This window comes from Chrysemys picta, chromosome 18 (genome assembly GCF_011386835.1).
Source record: "Chrysemys picta bellii isolate R12L10 chromosome 18, ASM1138683v2, whole genome shotgun sequence".
Taxonomy (NCBI): Eukaryota; Metazoa; Chordata; order Testudines; family Emydidae; genus Chrysemys; species Chrysemys picta.
The window spans coordinates 6389578-6409517 of NC_088808.1; the positions used below are offsets into that span (position 1 = coordinate 6389578).

Below are 19940 nucleotides of genomic sequence, written 5' to 3' on the forward strand. Positions count from 1 at the left end.
GGAGCCAGGGAGGCAGAGAGCCTGCCTTAGCCGCGCTGTGCCACCAACCAGACTTTTAACAGCCCGGTCAGCAGCATGACCGGAGCCGCCGGGACCCTTTTTGACCGGGTGTTCTGGTGGAAAATTGGACACCGGGCAGCCCTACTGGCAGTCCGGATTTGGCCCACAGTCCGCCTATTGATTCCCCCAGCCTATGCCATGCTCATAGCGACTGAAGCATGCGTCTCTGTCCGGAGGGCAGAGCGGACAATCCAGGGGAAATTCCTCCTAACTCCCAATAGTTAGAGGTTGGCTTATGTCAGGGGTGGCCAAACTTACTGACCCTCTGCGCTGCATACGATAATCGTCAGACGTTCGAGAGGCAGGTGTGTCTGCCAGGGCTCAGGGCTTCTCCCTGCTGCAGGGTGGTGGGGCTAGGGACTTCTGCCCTGCGGGGCGGGGGGTCTCAGGGCTCCTGCTGAAGGAGAAGCCCTGAGCTCCCTCCCCACTCCAGTCTGGTAAGCGGAGAATGGGGGAGAGGGGTGTGGAGGGCTCCGGGAGCCACACTTTAACTGTAAAAAAACCTGAGATTTTGCCACCTCTTGTACCCTGAAGCATGAGGGTTTGTATCATTTCCAAGACTCCTGGCTTTAGGGGTGATTATTTTGTTATTACATCACACAATATTCTTGTTACACATAGAACAATCCTTCTTTAAATTCCGCGGAGCTATCTATTTAACACCCCTGCTAACATAGTATCTGAGTACCTCACAACCTTTAAAGTGTTTATACTCTTTGAGGTAGGGGAGTGCTACTATTCCCATTTTACATGTGGGGAGCTGAGGCACAGGGAGGTTATGACCTTCCCCAGGTCACACAAGACGTTTATGGCAGAGCAGGGAACTAGGAATTGAATCCAGCTCTTCCAAGTCCTAGGCTAGTGCCTTAGCCATTGGCCATCCTTCCTTCTCTGGTTTTTTTAAAGCTTCTGTAACATGTTGTGGCAATGAGTTCCACAGGTTAATTGTTCATTCTCTATAAAAGTATTTCCTTTTGTCAGTTTTGAACTGACCACCTGTCAATTTCCTTGAATGTCCCCATGTTCTTGTATTATGAGAAAGGATGAATAGAAGCTCCCAGTGTACCATCTCTAGAACATTCACTAATTTTTATATAGTGTTTTCTCTTAGTTTCTCATGTCCTTGTTTAGAAGATGGGGCTCAGCTCCCATTGTTGGGCACTAGCCGTTGCTTGTTTCTCTTCTGGGGGGGACTCTTCCTCTTGCTGCTGGGTCAGGGTGTTGTTGCTCTTGAAATTCGGGATAGGGAGATGTTTGGGGACTTTACAATCTAGTTTAAATTTAAAAAATCGCATTACAAACTTTTTAAATCCAGCTTGTTACCCTGTTTCCTTCTCCCCCACTCCAGGAGAGAGACTGGCTTATTTGCCCCTTATTCAGTCCCACTCAGTAGAAATCATTTGCTTCTCCAGTGGAAATTTGTGGCCGGCTACAAGAAAACAATTCCTAATGATGAGGAGACTTTGGCCATGTGAAATAGTCTCCTCCTCAAGAGAAAGGGCATCACTAGCGCTTCCATCACTAGAGACATTGAAAATCTACGTAAAATTAGATAAAGTCCTGGAAAATCGGCTACAGACTAGGGGTAGGCAACCTATGGCATGCGTGCCGCCTTCGGCACGCGAGCTGATTTTCAGTGGCACTCACACTGCCCGGGTCCTGGCCACCTGTCCGGGGGGCTCTGCATTTTAATTTAATTTTAAATGAAGCTTCTTAAACATTTTAAAAACCTTATTTACTTTACATACAACCATAGTTTAGTTATATATTATAGACTTATAGAAAGAGACCTGCTAAAAACGTTAAAATGTATTACTGTCACGCAAAACCTTAAATTAGTGTGAATAAATGAAGACTCGGCACAGCACCTCTGAAAGGTTGCCAACCCCTGCCATAGACAATTCTACACAGACCCCCAGGAGATGGGAGTGAGGGCCTGAGAGATTCAGAGAGGGGAACTGCTGCGGGATATACTGGGATCGGGGGAGGCTGAGAGAAGCTTGGCAGAATTCAATTTTTTTTACAATTTTAATGGATAATATTGATTTTTATTTTTAAGCACTGTCTTTGATTTTTATCTAGCTACACTTTCGCCATTGTAAGGAAATTAGACATGGCGGGGACCAGACAAGAATCGTTTAATGACAGCAGACACTGACATTCATAAAGTTACAGCTTTGTAACCACTGGGAAACACAAACTGTCAACATCACGTGTCAAGATACACGAAGTAAATATCTTGAAACCAAACTCAAATAAGTCCTCAAGCGGCATTTTTCTTACTTTGCCTATCTCTACATTTTGATTATGGATGGAAATACTTTTGCGTCCGTTCGCGCGTGTCCAGTGAAATCGACGTTTATTGATGCTTGCGGTGTTGTAGCAAAAACTGAATCCTTCTAAGCCTAGTTATAGAGAACAGAGACTTTGTGGGAGACAGAGAGAGGGTCAGGTCAGAACAAAGCGACCCCTTTTAAAACCATCAGGAAGAGCTCAACCGGAGACACACCCACACCCACACATCCTCTGACAGAAGTGAGGGCATTTGGGCGGGAGATCCACCCTGTTCCAGGGGGATCCTAAACTAAAAGGAGAACAGGAGGACTTGTGGCACCTTAGAGACTAACAAATTTATTAGAGCATAAGCTTTCGTGGACTACAGCCCACTTCTTCGGATGTGGGCTGTAGTCCACGAAAGCTTATGCTCTAATAAATTTGTTAGTCTCTAAGGTGCCACAAGTCCTCCTGTTCTTCTTTTTGCGGATACAGACTAACACGGCTGCTACTCTGAAACTAAACTAAAAGGGACGCTGGGCTGATGGGAACCTGGTCCGGGTGCGCCTGCCCAGCCCTGGAGAACAGAGCTATGCCTGTCACATGCTGTTCTTTCCCCTCTGATTTTCTATTAGTTAAACAATGAGGAAGGATCCTGGACTGCTCTGTGGGGGAGGCTGTGTCCAGGTTTCTGTGGGGATGACCGCTAGAGGGTGACGGTTATTGTGGCAGGAGAAGCTGTGCCTCTCTCTCCTCTTGCTAGTTCCTGTGCTTTGGATACCAGGGGTTGAGCTTCCTGAGATGTAGCTGCTGCTGCCTGTAATTTGCAATCGCAACAGCCTCTGCTGTGCCCAGAGGCCTGCCTGAGCTGTTCTGCTGCCTGACCCCAGGGAGAGATCTCACAGCAAGGCCCTGTTCCTAGCCAAGGTGGGGCCTGTCTCTGGCTCTGACTAGCCCTAGGGAGACACAGGTAATTGAGAGAGAGAACTCAAGCACTGACTATGCAAGGGGACTATGTAAAAATGGCTGTACCTTCTCCCCATCTCAGCTCCTTGTGTGCCCCTGACACACACAGGATCTCAGTTCTGTTAGCACTCGCCGGAGCCGGTGCAGGTCCGAGAGACCAGCGCTTCCAGGAATGGAACAATAACCCAGGCTCCCAGCCAGAGGAGAAATGAGAAATGCTCCCTCCCCTTTCCCTAAGTCAGTTTTCTGCTTCTGTCTAGTAAACATGCTGATGGAACTGGTTTCTCCAAAACAGCTTCTTTTCAGTCTGCCTTTGCAGGGCTGGTAAAGGGAGGGTTTAAAATATTTTGGTGTTCTTAGCCCGGTGCCAGGTGCCAGATCTGCACTATCAAGCATTTTACCAGCACCACACAGCCTGCAAATTTTGCATGCAGACAGAGACTGGAGAGAGGATCAGGCTTTAAAATGGTCGGGAGCCCGGCCTCATCTCTCCCCATTTGCCCTCAGTGCCCTGACAAGTTGAGGAATAAATAAGACCCACCTTTTGATTGTTTCAGGGGGACAGAAAAGAGAAATGGCTGCACCGGAGCCAGCTAAGGTAAGGCATTTTCATGGGGCTGGGGGGGCTTGTTATGCAGGGAGAGGACTAAATACACAGGAAGGTGGAGGAGGGGAGAGAGTGCAGCCTGCCAGGATGTGTTCGAAACAGGGGCTGACTTGTAGGATCAAGGAGATGATTGGGGAAGGGAGAAATCCCCGAGCTACAGCATATGGATCAAATCCCAGCACTTTCCTCTCTGTGCTGGGCAAGGGCTGCTGGGAATTGTTTCTGGCAGGATGGGTGAATAATAGAGCATCATTGAGAAGTTTCTGATTGAATCTCCCAGTCTTGCCAAGACCCAGACGTGAAGCCACAGATCCCAAGATGGGGGCAAATTAATGGAAAAGTGCCCGGAGCTCAGGACCCAGCCACATTCTGCCTCTGGGCTTCCCAGCATTGGCATTTCGGAGTTCAGTGATGTCTGAGGCGGGTATGGAGTGCGGGGTGGGCTTACACCTGGGGGAAAGCAGGCCTGCATTGAGGGGTCCCGTGAGAACGTGGTGCCAGTTGAGTCTAACCGGAGCTCTAGGTGAGCTATTGCCTTGCCGTGCCACAGACTATAAGGTACGGGAGACTGGGGCACATGGCTTGGGCAGTGGGATTGTTCATGAACCAGCAGGTACTGAGTGGGCAACGCTTGTGATTTCAGGTCCCGGTGACATTTGAGGATGTGGCTGTGTATTTCTCTCGGGAGCAATGGGGCCTTTTGGACGATATGCAGAGGGCCCTCTACAGGGACGTCATGCAGGAGAATTACCAGACTCTGGTCTCACTGCGTAAGGATTAAGCTCTTCTCGTTTATTTGAAGCTCTGTGGAGGAACTTGTGTTTGTGGCCTTGGTGTTTCGAAGCCCATGCTTGAGCGTCCACACTGCATTGTAACCTAGACTTACAATTGCGAAACCCAGATCTCACAGCCATACCAACGCATTCATACTGCACCACACAGACCTTCTGACTCGGGTCTGTGGCTTGGCCTGCGTTCAAAATAACAAGGCTTGGACCTGAGCCACAGCAGGACTTGAGCTCTGACCCGCCCCACGAGCAGGGTCTAGGACTCAAGTACTTGCTGATGTGAGTCAGACTGATCTGTGTGTGGATGGAAGTGGGGCTTGGGCTGAAACCTGAGTCAGAGCTTGGGTTTAGTGTGCAATGTGGACATACCTTAGAAGTCTGGGGATCCAGCCAGGCCTGGAGTGGCAGGGGGAGACCCCAGACAATACCTTTCAAGTAGCCCATAAATGAGTGAGCACTTTGCGGGGGTGGGGAGGGATTGAACCCTTGTGGGTATTCCTCCCCACCCCCTTATATGCAAATGTTATCCACCTGGATTTAATTGTTACATTCTCACTGGCCTTTCTGTTACATAACTTGTTTAAAACATGACCCACTCTCTCCCCTTTGGGGTTTTCTAACAAAATGAAAAAGGTGTGATATTCAAAATGATGCATAATTAGGCAGGGAAATCATTAAGGCCAAGAATTAGGATGGGACATTTATATGCATAATAAGATAAAAACATAAAACTATTACTGATAAAATTTTCAGGGGCCACAAAGATTGGAGAAGTTGTAAATAATGAAGAGGACAGGTCATTGATATAGAGCAATCTGGATCCCTTGATAAACTGGGTGCAAACAAAATATTTATTTTAATGAGGCCAAATGTAAAATTATACATCTAGGGACAAAGCATTTAGGTCCCACTTACAGGATGAGGAGACTCTGTACTGGGTAGGAGTGATGCTGAGAAAGACTTGGGGATCGTGGTGGATAACCAGCAGAACGAGAGTTCTTGGTGCAATCCTAATGCAGTCCTAGGGTGTATAAATGGGAATATCAAGTAAGCACAGGGAGGTTATATTACTTCCCTGTTTGGTACTGGTGTGATCATTACTGGAATACTGTGTCTAGTTGTGGCACCCATAATTCAAGAAGGATGTTGATAAATTGGAGAAGAGCCAGGAGAATGATTCAATGATTGTAAAACTTGCCTTATGATTAAGGAAGTCGCATGGCCTGTGTTATCCAGGAGGTCAGATGAGATGATCACAGTGGTCTTGTCTGGCCTTATACAACCCTCATGCTTCAGGGTTTAAGCTAATCTGTAGAGATGAGGGTGAGACCTAACATGGGGAGCAGATTATTCCACATTTGCTTAATGCAAAATTGCTTGTTCCGTCCTCTGGACTGGCCTGGGCACTGGACTACATGGACCTTGAGTCTGATCAGTCTGGCAATTCCTATGTTCTGCTCTTCTTTGTATTTCACTACATCGCGTCTCCCTATTTCTTTTTCTCTCTGGATCCCCCTTTCCCGCCCTTTGCGGTGCTCTTTGCCTTCTCTTCCACTGTTCTCCCCTTGCGTCTCCTCCTTCCTCCCACAATCCTTCTTTTCAATCATCTCCACACCTTCCCTCTGCCTCCCCTCGGTCCAGTGTCTCCCACAGCTCTCCAGTCACAGTCACACACCCATAATCTAACCCTCACACGCCACAGTCACTCTCTGTCCCCCGACAAGCATATACAGCACCAGTCGCACGCAGGCAGAGAGACACGCCCACCAGTCACTGGCTTCTCTGTCCAACTCACCTTCACCAGACACCCCCAGCCCCAGTAACACAGTTGCAAAAGCCTCTTGAGACGACGCTGGGTTTGCTCCGGGTCACAACCCTCCCCGCCCTGCAGAGCAGCTGGAGTACGCAGCGCAGGGAAGTCAGAGTCACTTCTTGAAGACGGGGGTGGCTGGGCAGGATGGATGAACAGCAGCAGATGTGATGGCTGCCACCTTGGCCAACACGCCAAGCTGCGGGAGAGTCTGCCACCTCCCCGTCTCCTCCCATAGGGAAGGCTGTTCAGAGGCAGAACACGGTCCGGGGCTTTCAGTGGGGAGAGCACGGTGCGATTCCCCTGTACAGAGGCTCACCGTGTCCCCTCGCCTCCTGGGGCTGGTTCCAGGCGCTGAGAGGCCCCGGTCTCACTGCAGTAGAGATAGCAGCAAGTACCAGGCTTATTAATTTCTCTTTGCCTAAGTTATGTGCAGGTCCCTGAATCAGCGATAAGGGGCACAACACATCTCCCAGACACTGTGTGGCTTTCCCAAGGGCCTCGGGGAACATCCCCCATCTATTCAGGTGAAACGGCTCCTCCCAGCAGAAAGAGTTTAAATCAGGGTTTAAATCAGGGGCCATTCTTCGTAACACACAGTCGAGGAATATTTGACAAATGTTGATTTCCTTTCTCCCTGAGCAGGATCTTCCATTCCCAAACCCGACGTGATTTCCCAGCTGGAACGAGGGGAAGAGCCCTGGGTCCCAGACCTCCAGAGCTCCCAGGAAAGGGAGGTCCCAAGAGGTGCCCGAACAGGTGAGAAATAGGCTAAACCACCTCAGGAGCTGTCAGTGGAATGAAGATCTGGGAATCCAGCAGCACTTTCATATCTTCTCATCTCCCTCTTATCTCTTCCACTATCGTATCTGCTGTGGGTGATGCCCACATGGCTGATGTCAGTCAGGGCTGTCTACCCATCCTAACTCACATGTGGCAGGGGTCTGTCCCCTCACCCATCCTTTCAGTGTAAATTCAGGGGGTGTGGCATCAGAATTGTTCCCTTTCCCTCTGTCTTCGGGGGACAGTTCAGGGATTCGATTCCTGATTTTCAGTCTCATTGCAACAAACCCTGCTTGTCACTAGACATTGCCAATTGGAGTTGCTTTTTAATAGATGAATTTAAAAAAACCAACAACCCTTTTTCTGATCTAGCCTTCTAGCAGTATGTCCTAAAATTGGAATATAGGGTTTCTTGCTCCCCTGGTTATATCTTGAAGGATTTTTGGATGGGCCTGCGAGCAAAACAGCCAAAGATTCCCAGGCCCCCTCGCTCCTCTCTGTGCACACCCCTGCCTGCTGCTGGCGGCCTGTTCGGTGTCATGTCTGCTACTGCTGTTACCGGTAAACAATCTCTGGCAGAGATGTCAGACTCTCCCCTTCTCATCTCTTTCTGTTCTGATTGACAACTGGGATTGCAGTAGCACCCAAGAGCCCCGGGCATGGGCCAAGACCCCCTGGTGCTCGGTGCTCTGCAAACACAACAAAAAGAGCTGACAACAGACAAGAGGCAACAGATGGATACAGACAGATGAGGGGAGCCCAAGGAAACAGTCAGACGATGGGGTTACTTGTAGGAACAAAAGAGACCCCTGGCTTTTGCAAGTTCAGTTCCCTTTTCACAGGTTTCCTTCCTACCCCCCCACACCTTGCAGGAAATCACAGACGCTAGTTTCCTCCTTTCCCCAGGGCTGCTCAACCCCCATTCAGCCCCGGGTCCAGTTCCCACCCCACCCCCTCCCCGAAGGCCCCACCCCGACCCAGGGCCGGCTCTGGCTTTTTTGCCGCCCCAGGCAAAAAAGCCTCCGGCTGCCCCCGCCCCCCAGCGCAGCAGGGGAGGGCAGCCGGAGCGGGGGGGGGGGGGGGAGGGCAGCCGGAGCCCCGGGGGGAGGGCGGTGAGCCCCGGCCGGGGCTCCACTCTCCCCGGCGGCCGGAGCTGGAGCACCGCACCGTGCCGCCCCCCTCCAGGTGCCGCCCCAAGCACAAGCTTGGTGGGCTGGTGCCTGGAGCCGGCCCTGCCCCGACCCCACCTCTTCCTGCCCCCGCCTGGCTTCTTCCCGCCTGGTTCTGCCCCCCTCCCCCGAGCGTGCCCCACTCCTTCCCCTCTCCCCCCAGCGCCACCTGCACGCCGTGGAACAGCTGACTGCGGCAGGCAGGAGCCGCTGGGGGGAGGGGGAGTAGATGATCAGCGTGTGGGGCTGTTGGTGGGTGGGAGGCGCTGGGAGGGAGGGGGAGTAGATGATCAGCGTGTGGGGCTGTTGGTGGGTGGGAGGCGCTGGGAGGGAGGGGGAGTAGATGATCAGCGTGTGGGGCTGTTGGTGGGTGGGAGGTGCTGGGAGGGAGGGGGAGTAGATGATCAGCGTGTGGGGCTGTTGGTGGGTGGGAGGCGCTGGGAGGGAGGGGGAGTAGATGATCAGCGTGTGGGACTGTTGGTGGGTGGGAGGCGCTGGGGGGAGGGGGAGTAGATGATCAGCGTGTGGGGCTGTTGGTGGGTGGGAGGCGCTGGGAGGGAGGGGGAGTAGATGATCAGCGTGTGGGACTGTTGGTGGGTGGGAGGCGCTGGGGGGAGGGGGAGTAGATGATCAGCGTGTGGGGTGTTGGTGGGTGGGAGGCGCTGGGGGGAGGGGGAGTAGATGATCAGCGTGTGGGGCTGTTGGTGGGTGGGAGGCGCTGGGAGGGAGGGGGAGTAGATGATCAGCGTGTGGGGCTGTTGGTGGGTGGGAGGCGCTGGGAGGGAGGGGGAGTAGATGATCAGCGTGTGGGGCTGTTGGTGGGTGGGAGGCGCTGGGAGGGAGGGGGAGTAGATGATCAGCGTGTGGGGCTGTTGGTGGGTGGGAGGCGCTGGGAGGGAGGGGGAGTAGATGATCAGCGTGTGGGACTGTTGGTGGGTGGGAGGCACTGGGGGGGAGGGGGAGTAGATGATCAGCGTATGGGGTGTTGGTGGGTGGGAGGCGCTGGGGGGAGGGGGAGTAGATGATCAGCGTGTGGGGCTGTTGGTGGGTGGGAGCCGCTGGGAGGGAGGGGGAGTAGATGATCAGCGTGTGGGGCTGTTGGTGGGTGGGAGGCGCTGGGAGGGAGGGGGAGTAGATGATCAGCGTGTGGGGCTGTTAGTGGGTGGGAGGCGCTGGGGGGAGCGGAACTGGCTGCCGGTGGGTGCTAAGCACCTATGAATTTTTTTCCGTGGGTGCTCCAGGACTGGAGCACCCATGGAGTCGGCATCTATCAGGAAATGACTCATGTCTGGATTCTCTTCTTATTCCAGCAGGGGACGACGTCATCGCCCAGAGGAATCCCGCAGGCGATAGGCCGACCATATGCAATGAGTGCGGGAAGAGCTTCAGAGGGAGCTCAAACCTCGTTCAGCATCAGAGGATCCATACGGGGGAGAGACCTTACAAATGCGCAGCCTGTGCGAAGAGCTTCCGCCAGCGCTCGCACCTCCTCCAGCACTGGAAGATCCACACCGGGGAGAGACCCTTTGAATGCCCCGACTGCGGGAAGAGCTTCAGTGTGAGCTCCGCCCTCATTAGGCACCAGAAAACTCACACGGGCGAGAGACCCTACGCATGCACCGAGTGCGGGAAGAGCTTCAGCGTGAGCTCGGCCCTTACTAGGCACCAGCGCATCCACACAGGCGAGCGGCCCTACGTGTGCGCTGAGTGCGGGAAGAACTTCAGTGTGAGCTCCCACCTCGTGCAGCACCAGCGCATCCACACGGGGGAGCGGCCCTACGTGTGCGCTGAGTGTGGCCGGAGCTTCAGCCAGAGCTCCCACCTCCTCCAGCATCAGAGGGTCCACACAGGCAAGCGGCCCTACGAATGCACCGAGTGCGGGAAGAACTTCAGCCAGAGCTCGGACCTCATCAAACACCAGAGAACCCACTCGGGAGAGCGACCCTACGAATGCCCTTGCTGCTTTAAAAGCTTCACCTGGAACTCAGTGCTCATTAAACACCAGAGAGTGCACATGGGACTGAGACCCTATGAGTGTGGCCAGTGCGTGGAAAGCGTCAGCCCTCATCATCCCTCAGAGAAACCACACACGGCACAAACCCCACTGATGGAGCATCGGGACACCAGCCAGTGTAATGCATTTGCTCCTATGAGCAAGTCACTTCAACTCTCTGTGCTGCGTCTTCCACCTCTGCCTAAAGGAAAATGGGAATAATGGGATCCTCTGGTCTTTGTTTATAGGAGAGGGCTCTGCTCACCCATCACCAGCTGGGACTTTTCCTGGAATTATAGGGTTTGGGAGGTTTCTTTTCCTTTTACTATAGAGTGGGTTGAGTGCCGTTTCTGGAAATCCAGGTTTAGGAGATTTTCCAGTGAGTTTGGTTCCAGTTTCAGTGAAGTCTTTATTTGTTGCTGCAGGTCCTTGGAATTTGGGTTTGAAATGTTAAAAATTCTCAATAAAAGTTTGCATTAAGATACCATTGTCTTGCAATTTGTATTAGTACTCAAAGTGCAAGAGGCTAATTTTTCCAGATGGAATTATTCCCACTTTTCGGTATGCAGCCCATTTACTAATAGTGTCTGTGAATGTCCAGGAGACAGGTACGTGAGATCCCAACGTGGTGACTCAGAGAAATGTAAACTCTTCCAGCAGCAGATCCACTCTTGCTCCCTGGTACTAATTGGAACTTTTGTCTCTCCTCTCCGGATTATATGTAACTTCTTTAGACCCCATTTCAACAAAGCACTTCAAATGCTTATGTCCCCTTGACATCAGTGAGACTTTAGCAAGTGTTTAAAGTTAGTAAGTGGTGTGTTGAGTAGAGATGAACATAAGCATGTGTTTTAGAGTTTTGCTAAATCAGAGTTTAATTCCCTAACTTCCAGGACTGTCAGTTCGACAGTGGGATTGTTTATTCAGGGTGGGTTTTCAAAAGCACCAGAAGGAGTTATTGGATTTCAGTGGGAGCAGGGCACATAAATCACATCTTAATAAGGGTAGTTAGTCGGCGCAAGGTGGCAGCGAGGTTTGGGCTTCCTTCACAGAAGAGAGATGGATCGGAGCTACATTTTTAAACCACTGCATAAAGAATTACATCCTCTTTCTTGTTAATACCGGTTGTTATGCTTGTAAATGTGGAGATCATTGTGATGAGTCACAGAATTCCTATTAATTCATTAAAGAAACAAACACATCAATTAAAAAAACAAAACTAAAACCAAATCAATGGCCCTAGAAAATAACCCTTGTCTATCCCAGTGGGATGCAATCTGGGGGATTGTGCTTGTGTGACTCCTCAGTAGGCAAGGTAACACAGTTAGCCCATGTTTTGATGTCAATAAATAGACTAAGCCTTGGACGCTCTGCACTTCCTGGGACAGTGCGTCTGAGAATTGTTATGTTGTATCAATACAATGTCTGTTGTTATAATGGGTGAACCTGAAGCTCTAGCCCAGAGCAGGTATTAATTTTGTATCCTATCTCACCTTCTCCAGAGCTCATAAAGTAACAATACATCGGTAAACTGGTGGAGATCAATGGATATGTTGATATACACCAGCTAAGAATCTGGCCCCAAACATTTGGTAGCAACAGGGTGGAATTTCAAACTAGGTTCAGAAATCTTGAAAATGCTTTTGAAATGTCCCTAGTGAAAACAATCCAGGGAGATTTGGAGGCAAGCTATCAAAGCAAAAGATATAAGCATTTAACCCCTCAGGGGTTCAGGTGGGATTTTCCAATAGAGTGTACGGGGCTCAGTTTCTAGTTTAACTGCGCATTTTCCCTAACAGATTAAACATAGTTGTTGCAGATGAGGAGAAATATATTTTGCTTCTGCAACAGGACGTTGTACATCTTTCTTTGCTTTGGACTTTTTTCTTCTTTTATGAAAGGGGCAGAATATGATGAGAACCTCCCTGTATCACCACTAAGAAAGCCTCAAAGAATCCGCATGTATTTGAATGACTTGTCATTGACAAAGTATTTGTTGTTTTCCAAATATTTGTGATTGATGTGCAGTTCATTATTTCCTGATGGAAGTGAAAAATTCAGCATGTCCCAGTAACTATTTGCCCAATCTTTGTTTTTCTTTCTGGCGGATTTGAACACCTGAGTATGGGCAATCTTTCAGCTACTCTGTACGGACTCCAATTTCCATCCCTAAAATTTCACCTGCCCATTAGCAAATGCCGCAGAAGCACCGTTCCCCAGCTAGAAAGAGAGAATCTAGGGTCTGATTTTTCAAAGGTTTTGAGTACCTCTAGACACCACTGACTTCAAGGGAAGTTGAGGTGCCTAAGATCTCTGAAAAATCTTTTAACCTCAAGTAGTGTCATTCCTTACAAAGTAAGGTACCATTCAGTGTGAGTATAGGTGGAACAAATGGACATTAAAGGAGTTTGCAGACATTGTCACCTATCATTCCACTTGCTGAGTCCAGAGTCTCCTGTATCTCTTAAAGGAAGAACAAGGGTAAGTATTACTTGGACATCCTACTCTGATCTGAGTGTTTGCCTCAGCAAATCCTGCCCCTTCCTTCAAGGATAGAGAGGGAACCTTTTGCAGTGAAACCTATTCTAAGGCTTATTGTTTGGCAGTGTAGACGTACCCTAACTTCCTTGCTGGTTTAGGTTTTCAAAGCAGAGTAGAGTCCTGATCCAGCCCCCATAGAAGCCATAGGAAATCTAGCCTCACAACTTATATCCAACCCAATAGCTGTTGTGTGGCTAAAGACCCTAGTTGCTTTTGAAAAATCCAACCTTCTACACCTCTTTCCAGAGCTTTCCCCACCCTGCCAAATGAGTTATTTTCCTTCCTTCCTGCAGGTACAAACTGCCACAGGGTGGCTGGCCCTTGTAACTGAAGTAGGTCCAGTGCCCCTGGGCCAAACCAAGTGTTCCCACTTGCCCCAATTAAGGGCTGCACCTGGGGCTATAAAGGGACAAAGAGCGAGCAAATGAATGAGAGCTGCCGGAGAGAGAGGGAGCCAGGAAGCTGCAAGAGGCAGGGCTGCTATAGTCCCCTGGCAGGTGAGGCACTGAGAACGCCTAAAATGCAAAGGGTCAGTTGAAGGCCTGTGTTTTGTTTGTTTAAGCTTGTGGATCTGCTTTAAAGAGACGGTGGGTGTGGCCGTGAGGCCCTAGCGAGCGGGGGAGATGCCCTGCCTTGTTGCAAACACATTAGCTGGGTATGAATGATAAGGACCATCTCGCGGGGTTTTGGAAGGGTTAGCAAGGGCCTGGTTATAGCTGGGAACATTCAGCCTGGTATGAAACTACTCCCACCAAGCCAATGTTGGCTTACTGACTCGGCCTCATTTCACTGGCTGTCACAAGACACTGTCCAATTGTCAGTGGCGCCCCCTACTGTTACCATTGCAACGCGACGCTGGTTGTTTCCCTGCAAAGTTACTGCTGGCTTGCTGGAGGTGGGACTGCCAAAAGGAGATGCTGTAACTGACTGAAATGAAAGCCTGAGCCAGAGCCCACTGAAGTGAATGGAGAGATTCCCACGGACTTCAGCAGGCTCTGGTGAAAGGTGATGGCTGCCATAGAGCTCTTTATGTATAACAACCCCCAGCTCTCATCTAGCGCTCTTCTTCAGTAGATCTCTAAGCACTTTACAAAGGAGAGAAGTATCATTGCCCCCATTTTACAGATGGGGAAACTGAGGCACGGGGAGGGGAGGTCTCAGGTCACCTGAGCTCATCTGCTAGGCTTCACTGCCTCAAATGCCTTAAGCCATTTTATTTAAAGGGGAAATAAACAAAGGCTGTTCTGCACTTTCTACTCGCCTGTAACCCAATATTATAAAGGAACATACCACCAGACTGGATCAAACCAAAGCTCCTTCTGGTACGAGATGCTGTCTCCAGCTGTGTCCAAAATCAACCCCTTCAGAGGAAAGAACCCTGCAATAGGCACTTACCTTAGCCCCCCAGACAAAGTCCTGCTGGGAGCTGCGTTCTGATACTGTTCTTTAATAACAACAATTTTCTGGGTAGTCATTATTTTATTGTACAACAAGGGGGTTTGGTTGGCATTGTTTTCTTTCCGATATCTAGGCTCTTGATCGCTCTTTGTATGTTTTGTATTTTGCAATACAAGAGTCTTTGCATTAATACCCAGTTTGGTTGAATGTATTCTGAAATGATTAGCAATTTATTTTGAAAGATTCAAGCAATCAAGCCTTATTATCCTGGCAGCTCATAGAAAGTCAATTTCAAGCCTGCATACTCTGGTATTTTCACGAGAGTGGAATAATCTGGGCCAGTTGTTCTCAAACTGTGGTCGGGAGGACCCCAAAGTGAGTTGCAAGCCCATTGTAATGGTGTCGCCAGGGCCAGCATTAGACTCGCCGGGACCCAGGACTGAAGCCGAAGCCTGAGTGCTCTGCCCCCCGCCCAGGGTCATGTAGTAATTTTTGTTGTCAGAAGGGGGTCATGGTGCAATGAAGTTTGAGAACCGCTGATGGGCTGTTGTCTCTCTTGCACTAAAGTCTGCTTGGTCCAAACTAGGAGAATGCTGGGGCCCAGACACAGCTGTCTGATTTTGTGGATCAATCTATGCAAGCTCCGGTTCTGGTCAAGCTGTAATTTAGGCCTTGCCTATACTTAGTTACACTGGTTTAACAAGACGCTGATCCTGAGCCTCCCATAAGGCTTTATGGAAATATGACATAACTGGAATAGGGTTTGTGCAGCCTGTGCCATGTAACATATCTCTATAAAGGTTATGGTCTACTAGATCTATTCATCCTATTTGTACACATATATCAGTTTGTACTTGAGGTTAAGAATATTGGCCGTATACTTGCTTGATTTCTAAGTAAGCTTTGTGAAGCATTTGGTCAGCTTCTTTAGGAAGGAATTCGCAAGGTTAAGGACCCGATCAGGAAGCACTTGGGGAACAATGCATCTTGGAATGCTCCAATCCACATAAGAAGTCTTCCTGGAGACATACAAGATATCATGTGGACAATGGCTTCAGCCTGTAAAGACTGTGAGTCATGCATGGACATGTGACTTGCCCAGGTGACTTCTAACTCCATCTTGGAGCTGGACTTTGCATAGGAGTGAGGAGGGGGGTCTCCACCCACAAGAGCAAGTCTATTTAAACCCGTGGGAGACCCCTCCATTTTGTCTTCAGCTGGATAAAGAGGGAGCCTCCCCACCTCCCAGGATACTTGGAAGAAACTGGAACAAAGTGGTGTGAGTGATTGCTGGACCCAGGCTAAAAGGAAATTAGTCTGTAAAAGGGAGCATTCTAGAACTGGTGAGGATCTTATCTGTATTGAGTGTTTGATTAGACATAGATTTGTGCATTTTATTTTATTTTGCTTGGTGACTTACTGTTACTACTTGGAACCACTTAAATCCTACTTTCTGTATTTAATAAAATCACTTTTTACTTATTAATTAACTCAGAGTATGTATTAATACCTGGGGGAGCAAACAACTGTGCATATCTCTCTATCAGTGTTATAGAGGGTGAACAATTGATGAGTTTACCCTGCATATGCTTTATACAGGGTAAAACGGATTTATTTGGGTTTAGACCCCATTGGGAGTTGGGCATCTGAGTGCTAAAGACAAGCACACTTCTGTGAGCTGCTTTCAGGTAAACCTGCAGCTTTGGGGCAAGTAATTCAGACCCTGGGTCTTTGTTGGAGCAGACGGGAGTGTCTGGCTCAGCAACACAGGGTGCTGGAGTCCTGAACTGGCAGGGAAAACAGGAGCAGAGGTAGTCTTGGCACATCAGGTGGCAGCTCCCAGAGGGTTTCTGTGATCCATCCCGTCACAGATCCCTCCCATGACCCCGCTGGGGAAGGACAGGCTCTAAAGCCCCGGCCAGGCCAGACCTAGTCTGGGCTGGGGCATCCCAGGGCTGGGCAGTCACACATTGGCTGGCTTGTGACTCGCCTGCCCATTGTGACATGCCCCCTGCTGGCTGGCACAGCCTCATCCCCTCACTGCCAGGCTTGGCTCTGGCAGAGCGAGAGCTGGCACGTGCCGCTGGGAAAGCTGATCCGGCCGTTTCAGCTCCGCCACTGGCAGCAGAAAGTGGGTGGCCCATATACACGCTGGCTTCTGCCCACTCCTGACTCCAGGTAGGAGAATCTTCTATTGCCCGCCTCTGCTTTTCCATTGCATCGCCAGCCACACCGAGCCTTCCCTGGGCTCCTGGCTGGGTGGCGCATGTCTACCAAGTGCCCCGGTGCCAGCTGTCTAGCCTGGTGCCAGTGAGGAAGTGGGCAGCGGCATGCGCACAGGAGGGAGTCTGGGGTGGCCAGACAGAAGGGGTCGCACCAGTCCAGCCCGGAGGGGACGGAGACAGGGAGGAGGGTTTGGCGGGGCAGGGCACGGGAAGGCACCACAGGCTGGTCGATGAGGCATTGGGCTGGGATTCAGAAGAGCTGTGTTCAGTTCCCAGCTCTGCTGTAAGTCTTCTGTGTGAGATCAGGTGAGTCCCTGTCGCTCTGGGCCTCAGCAAACTAGGGAGAGCAGGTCCCTGCTCCATGCGGGGAGGGGGGTTTGAGAGGCTAAATACAACAACCCCCGCATGCTCAGCCACTGCCATGATGGGGCCAGGTAAGGGTCCAGACAGGGAGGTAGCTGGTGGCCAACATGGGCCACGTGGGGGTGATTAAAGGCAAATGGGAAGAAGCATGAGAGGTGTGTGTCATGGAGTCCCCGGACAATGCTCTGGAGCTGCTCCCTATGAAGCCAGTCAGGACTCTGGTGAAGTCTCCTCTCTGGGAGCAGACTGTCTTCTGGGTCAGAAGCTCAAAGGGCTTCCACCTTCCTGGGTCTGACCTTGGAGCATTCAGCATCCTCTGCCCCTCCTTGCACTTCCCAGAGCGAGTCCGCCCAGGCTGGGTCCTGGGGAACCCAGAGGGTCCTGCACCCTCACTTCGCAGTCAGATGTGACTCTTAGCCAGCCAGTACAACAGAGGTTTATTAGATGATAGGAACACGGTCTAAAACAGCTTGTAGGTACAGAGAAAAGGACCCCTCAGATGGGTCCATTTTGGGGGCAGTGAGCCAGACACCCACATCTGCACTTCACTCCTCCTCCCCAGCCAGCTCCCAACTGAAACCCCCCTCCAGCCCCTCCTTTCTGGCCTTTGTCTCTTTCCTGGGCCAGGAGGTCACCTGATCTTTGTTCTCCAACACCTTTAGCTATCCCCTCGGAGGGGGGGAAGGGCCCCGGCCATTAGTTGCCAGGAATCAGAGTGTCGGCCATTTATGCACACTGGCCTTTATCCCTCCACCTAGAGACTTAAGAAATGCATAGGGGAAACTGAGGCACCCCTCCAGTATTCAGAGGAAACATTAAGAACAGTCCCACTTTGTCACAGTGAGGGAGTTGGAGAGTCTGTGGGAAGCCCCCTCTCTTGTGAAATCAACCACCCCCACACGATGCGGGCTGCTCCAGATCGGGGGAAGGGGCCAGCTGTAAATTTGGAGCCAGATCCTGGTTTGGATCTGAATCCACCGGCGCTGCGGAGCGTTCAGCTGTGGGGAGCTGGCTCCCGCCCGTGCCAGATCACAAAGTGCCACTTCAGCCAGCCGCCTGCCAGGCTCTGACAGCGCCCTGTGTGGAGCTGCAGCTGGGCCCTCCAGAGCCGAGCTGCTGCTCCTCCTCTCTGCTGGCCAGCCGGCCGCAGCTCCTCAGCACCTGCCCGCTCAGCCCCACCTTAGTGCTCCTGCCTCCCCAATCTCCTCCCTGGCGCTGCACCTCGACCCCTGCACCTGACATGTCAATACCCAGCGGGGCCGGGAGCCAAGCGTCTCGGGAGTCATCTGTAAGGTGCTGATTCCCTCCTGTGCTGGGCTCCAGCCAATCCACAAGCCAGGAACTGGCCTTGTGTCTCCCAGAGCAGGTAGATCAGTCTCACAGCAGCAGCTCAGTCTGCTCCACATCACTCCAGGGCCAGGAACTCGCTCCTGCCTGACACAGGCAACAGGCTGAGCTACTCCAGCCCTGTTCCTAGTCCTCCTCCAGCCCTGGTCTCGCTCCAGCCTTGCTCCACCCATGCCCTGCCCCGCCCCCTGAGTCCAGCTCCAACCACTAGGCCTGACCACCTCCATCACCTTTGCTGACACCATCACTTGCATAGGGAATGGCACTGAGGTTGCCGTGGGAACAGGCATTCTCAGGTTGCCAGGAGCCATTGTTCTATTTACCAGGACAGTCCGATGCCAGGACAGTGCCCCTGAGCGCTGGAGAGGACTAGGGCTGCATTAGGACACCTGAAGTGCAGCTGCTGGAGAGTCAGCAGAACCGCCCGGGAAGCCCAGAGACCCAGAGCGTAGACATCTCTCAGAGCATCTCTGCCAGCAGGAGACATTGGGTGAGGAATAGAGCCGTCCCGCCTTCGGGCAGGAGCCATTCAGGAGACCCAGCGTGGGGGGAATGGGGCTGTGTGTGTACAATGTCTAGCACCGAGGGGCCCTGATCCGGGACTGAGCCCTCTGGGCACTGGCGAAATACAAAGGAGAACAGCAGGGCTGGAGGATTTACAGGCTCCGTGTGAGGAGGGCTGGTTGGGTTGAGCCAGCAGTGAGTCCCCAGTAACACAGAGCTGCGCTAGTGATGGAAGATCTATTTTGTCTTCCCTACTTAGCACAGTTCAAAACTGAGCACTGACCAGCTGCAAGGATCCTGGCTGGCCCTGGGATGGTTGTAGCAGCAGACTCAATGTTTGGGAAAAGCGAGATATGTGCAATAGGCAATGTAGTTCCATCTGGGCACCAGCCAGCTCCTGTACCCCAGAGAGCTCTCACAGCTCCCACTGAACCAGGGACAAAGGGGGCAGGAGGTTGGAAGAGAAGGTGCCAGCCTGGGACCCAGGAGACCCATGGTCATTTCCCAGCTCTGCCACAGATGCTCTGCGTGGCCTCGGGCAAATCCCTTATTCCCTCTGTGCTGCAGTTCCCTGTCTGTTGAGTGGAGGTAGCAGCCAGGCCGTGCCCTGCAGGGGGCGGTTAGAATAAATGCAATCGAGGTTGGACAGTGCTCTGATGCCACGGGGATGAGGGCCAGGATGGTGCCTAAGACAGACCAAAAGCAAGGGGGAGCTACACAGCTGGTGGTGAGAGGGGTTTGGCCTTTGACAGTCTGCTCTGGGTGGGGAAGGACAGGCTCTAAAGCCCCGGCCAGGCCAAAACTAATCTGGGCTGGGGCATCCCAGGGCTGGGCAGTCACACATTGGCTGGCTTGTGACTCGCCTGCCTATTGTGACATGCCCCCTGCTGGCTGCCAAAGCCTCATCCCCTCACTGCCAGGCTTGGCTCTGGCAGAGCGAGAGCTGGCACGTGCCGCTGGGAAAGCTGATCCGGCCGTTTCAGCTCCGCCACTGGTAGCAGAAAGTGGGTGGCCCATATACACGCTGGCTTCTGCCCACTCCTGACTCCAGGTAGGAGAATCTTCTATTGCCCGCCTCTGCTTTTCCATTGCATCGCCAGCCACACCGAGCC

The 19940-nt window shown here is 51.6% G+C and overlaps 1 protein-coding gene across 3 annotated transcripts; it reads left to right on the forward strand.

Moving 5' to 3' along the window:
* Positions 1–3029: 3029 nt before the first annotated feature.
* Positions 3030–10934, forward strand: LOC135972056 (zinc finger protein 501-like). 3 transcript variants are annotated; one of them, XM_065572219.1, is made up of 5 exons: positions 3030–3304; positions 3858–3898; positions 4551–4677; positions 7151–7264; positions 9771–10934. In XM_065572219.1, the coding sequence occupies exons 2-5, from the start codon at positions 3875–3877 to the stop codon at positions 10670–10672; spliced, it is 1167 nt and encodes a 388-aa protein (XP_065428291.1). In that variant the 5' UTR covers positions 3030–3304; positions 3858–3874; the 3' UTR covers positions 10673–10934. The 3 variants fall into 3 exon arrangements, with proteins under 3 accessions (XP_065428291.1, XP_065428290.1, XP_065428289.1); XM_065572218.1 differs by having other exon boundaries at positions 3034–3261; positions 9768–10934; XM_065572217.1 differs by having other exon boundaries at positions 3035–3304; positions 9768–10934.
* The last annotated feature ends 9006 nt before the right edge of the window (positions 10935–19940 follow it).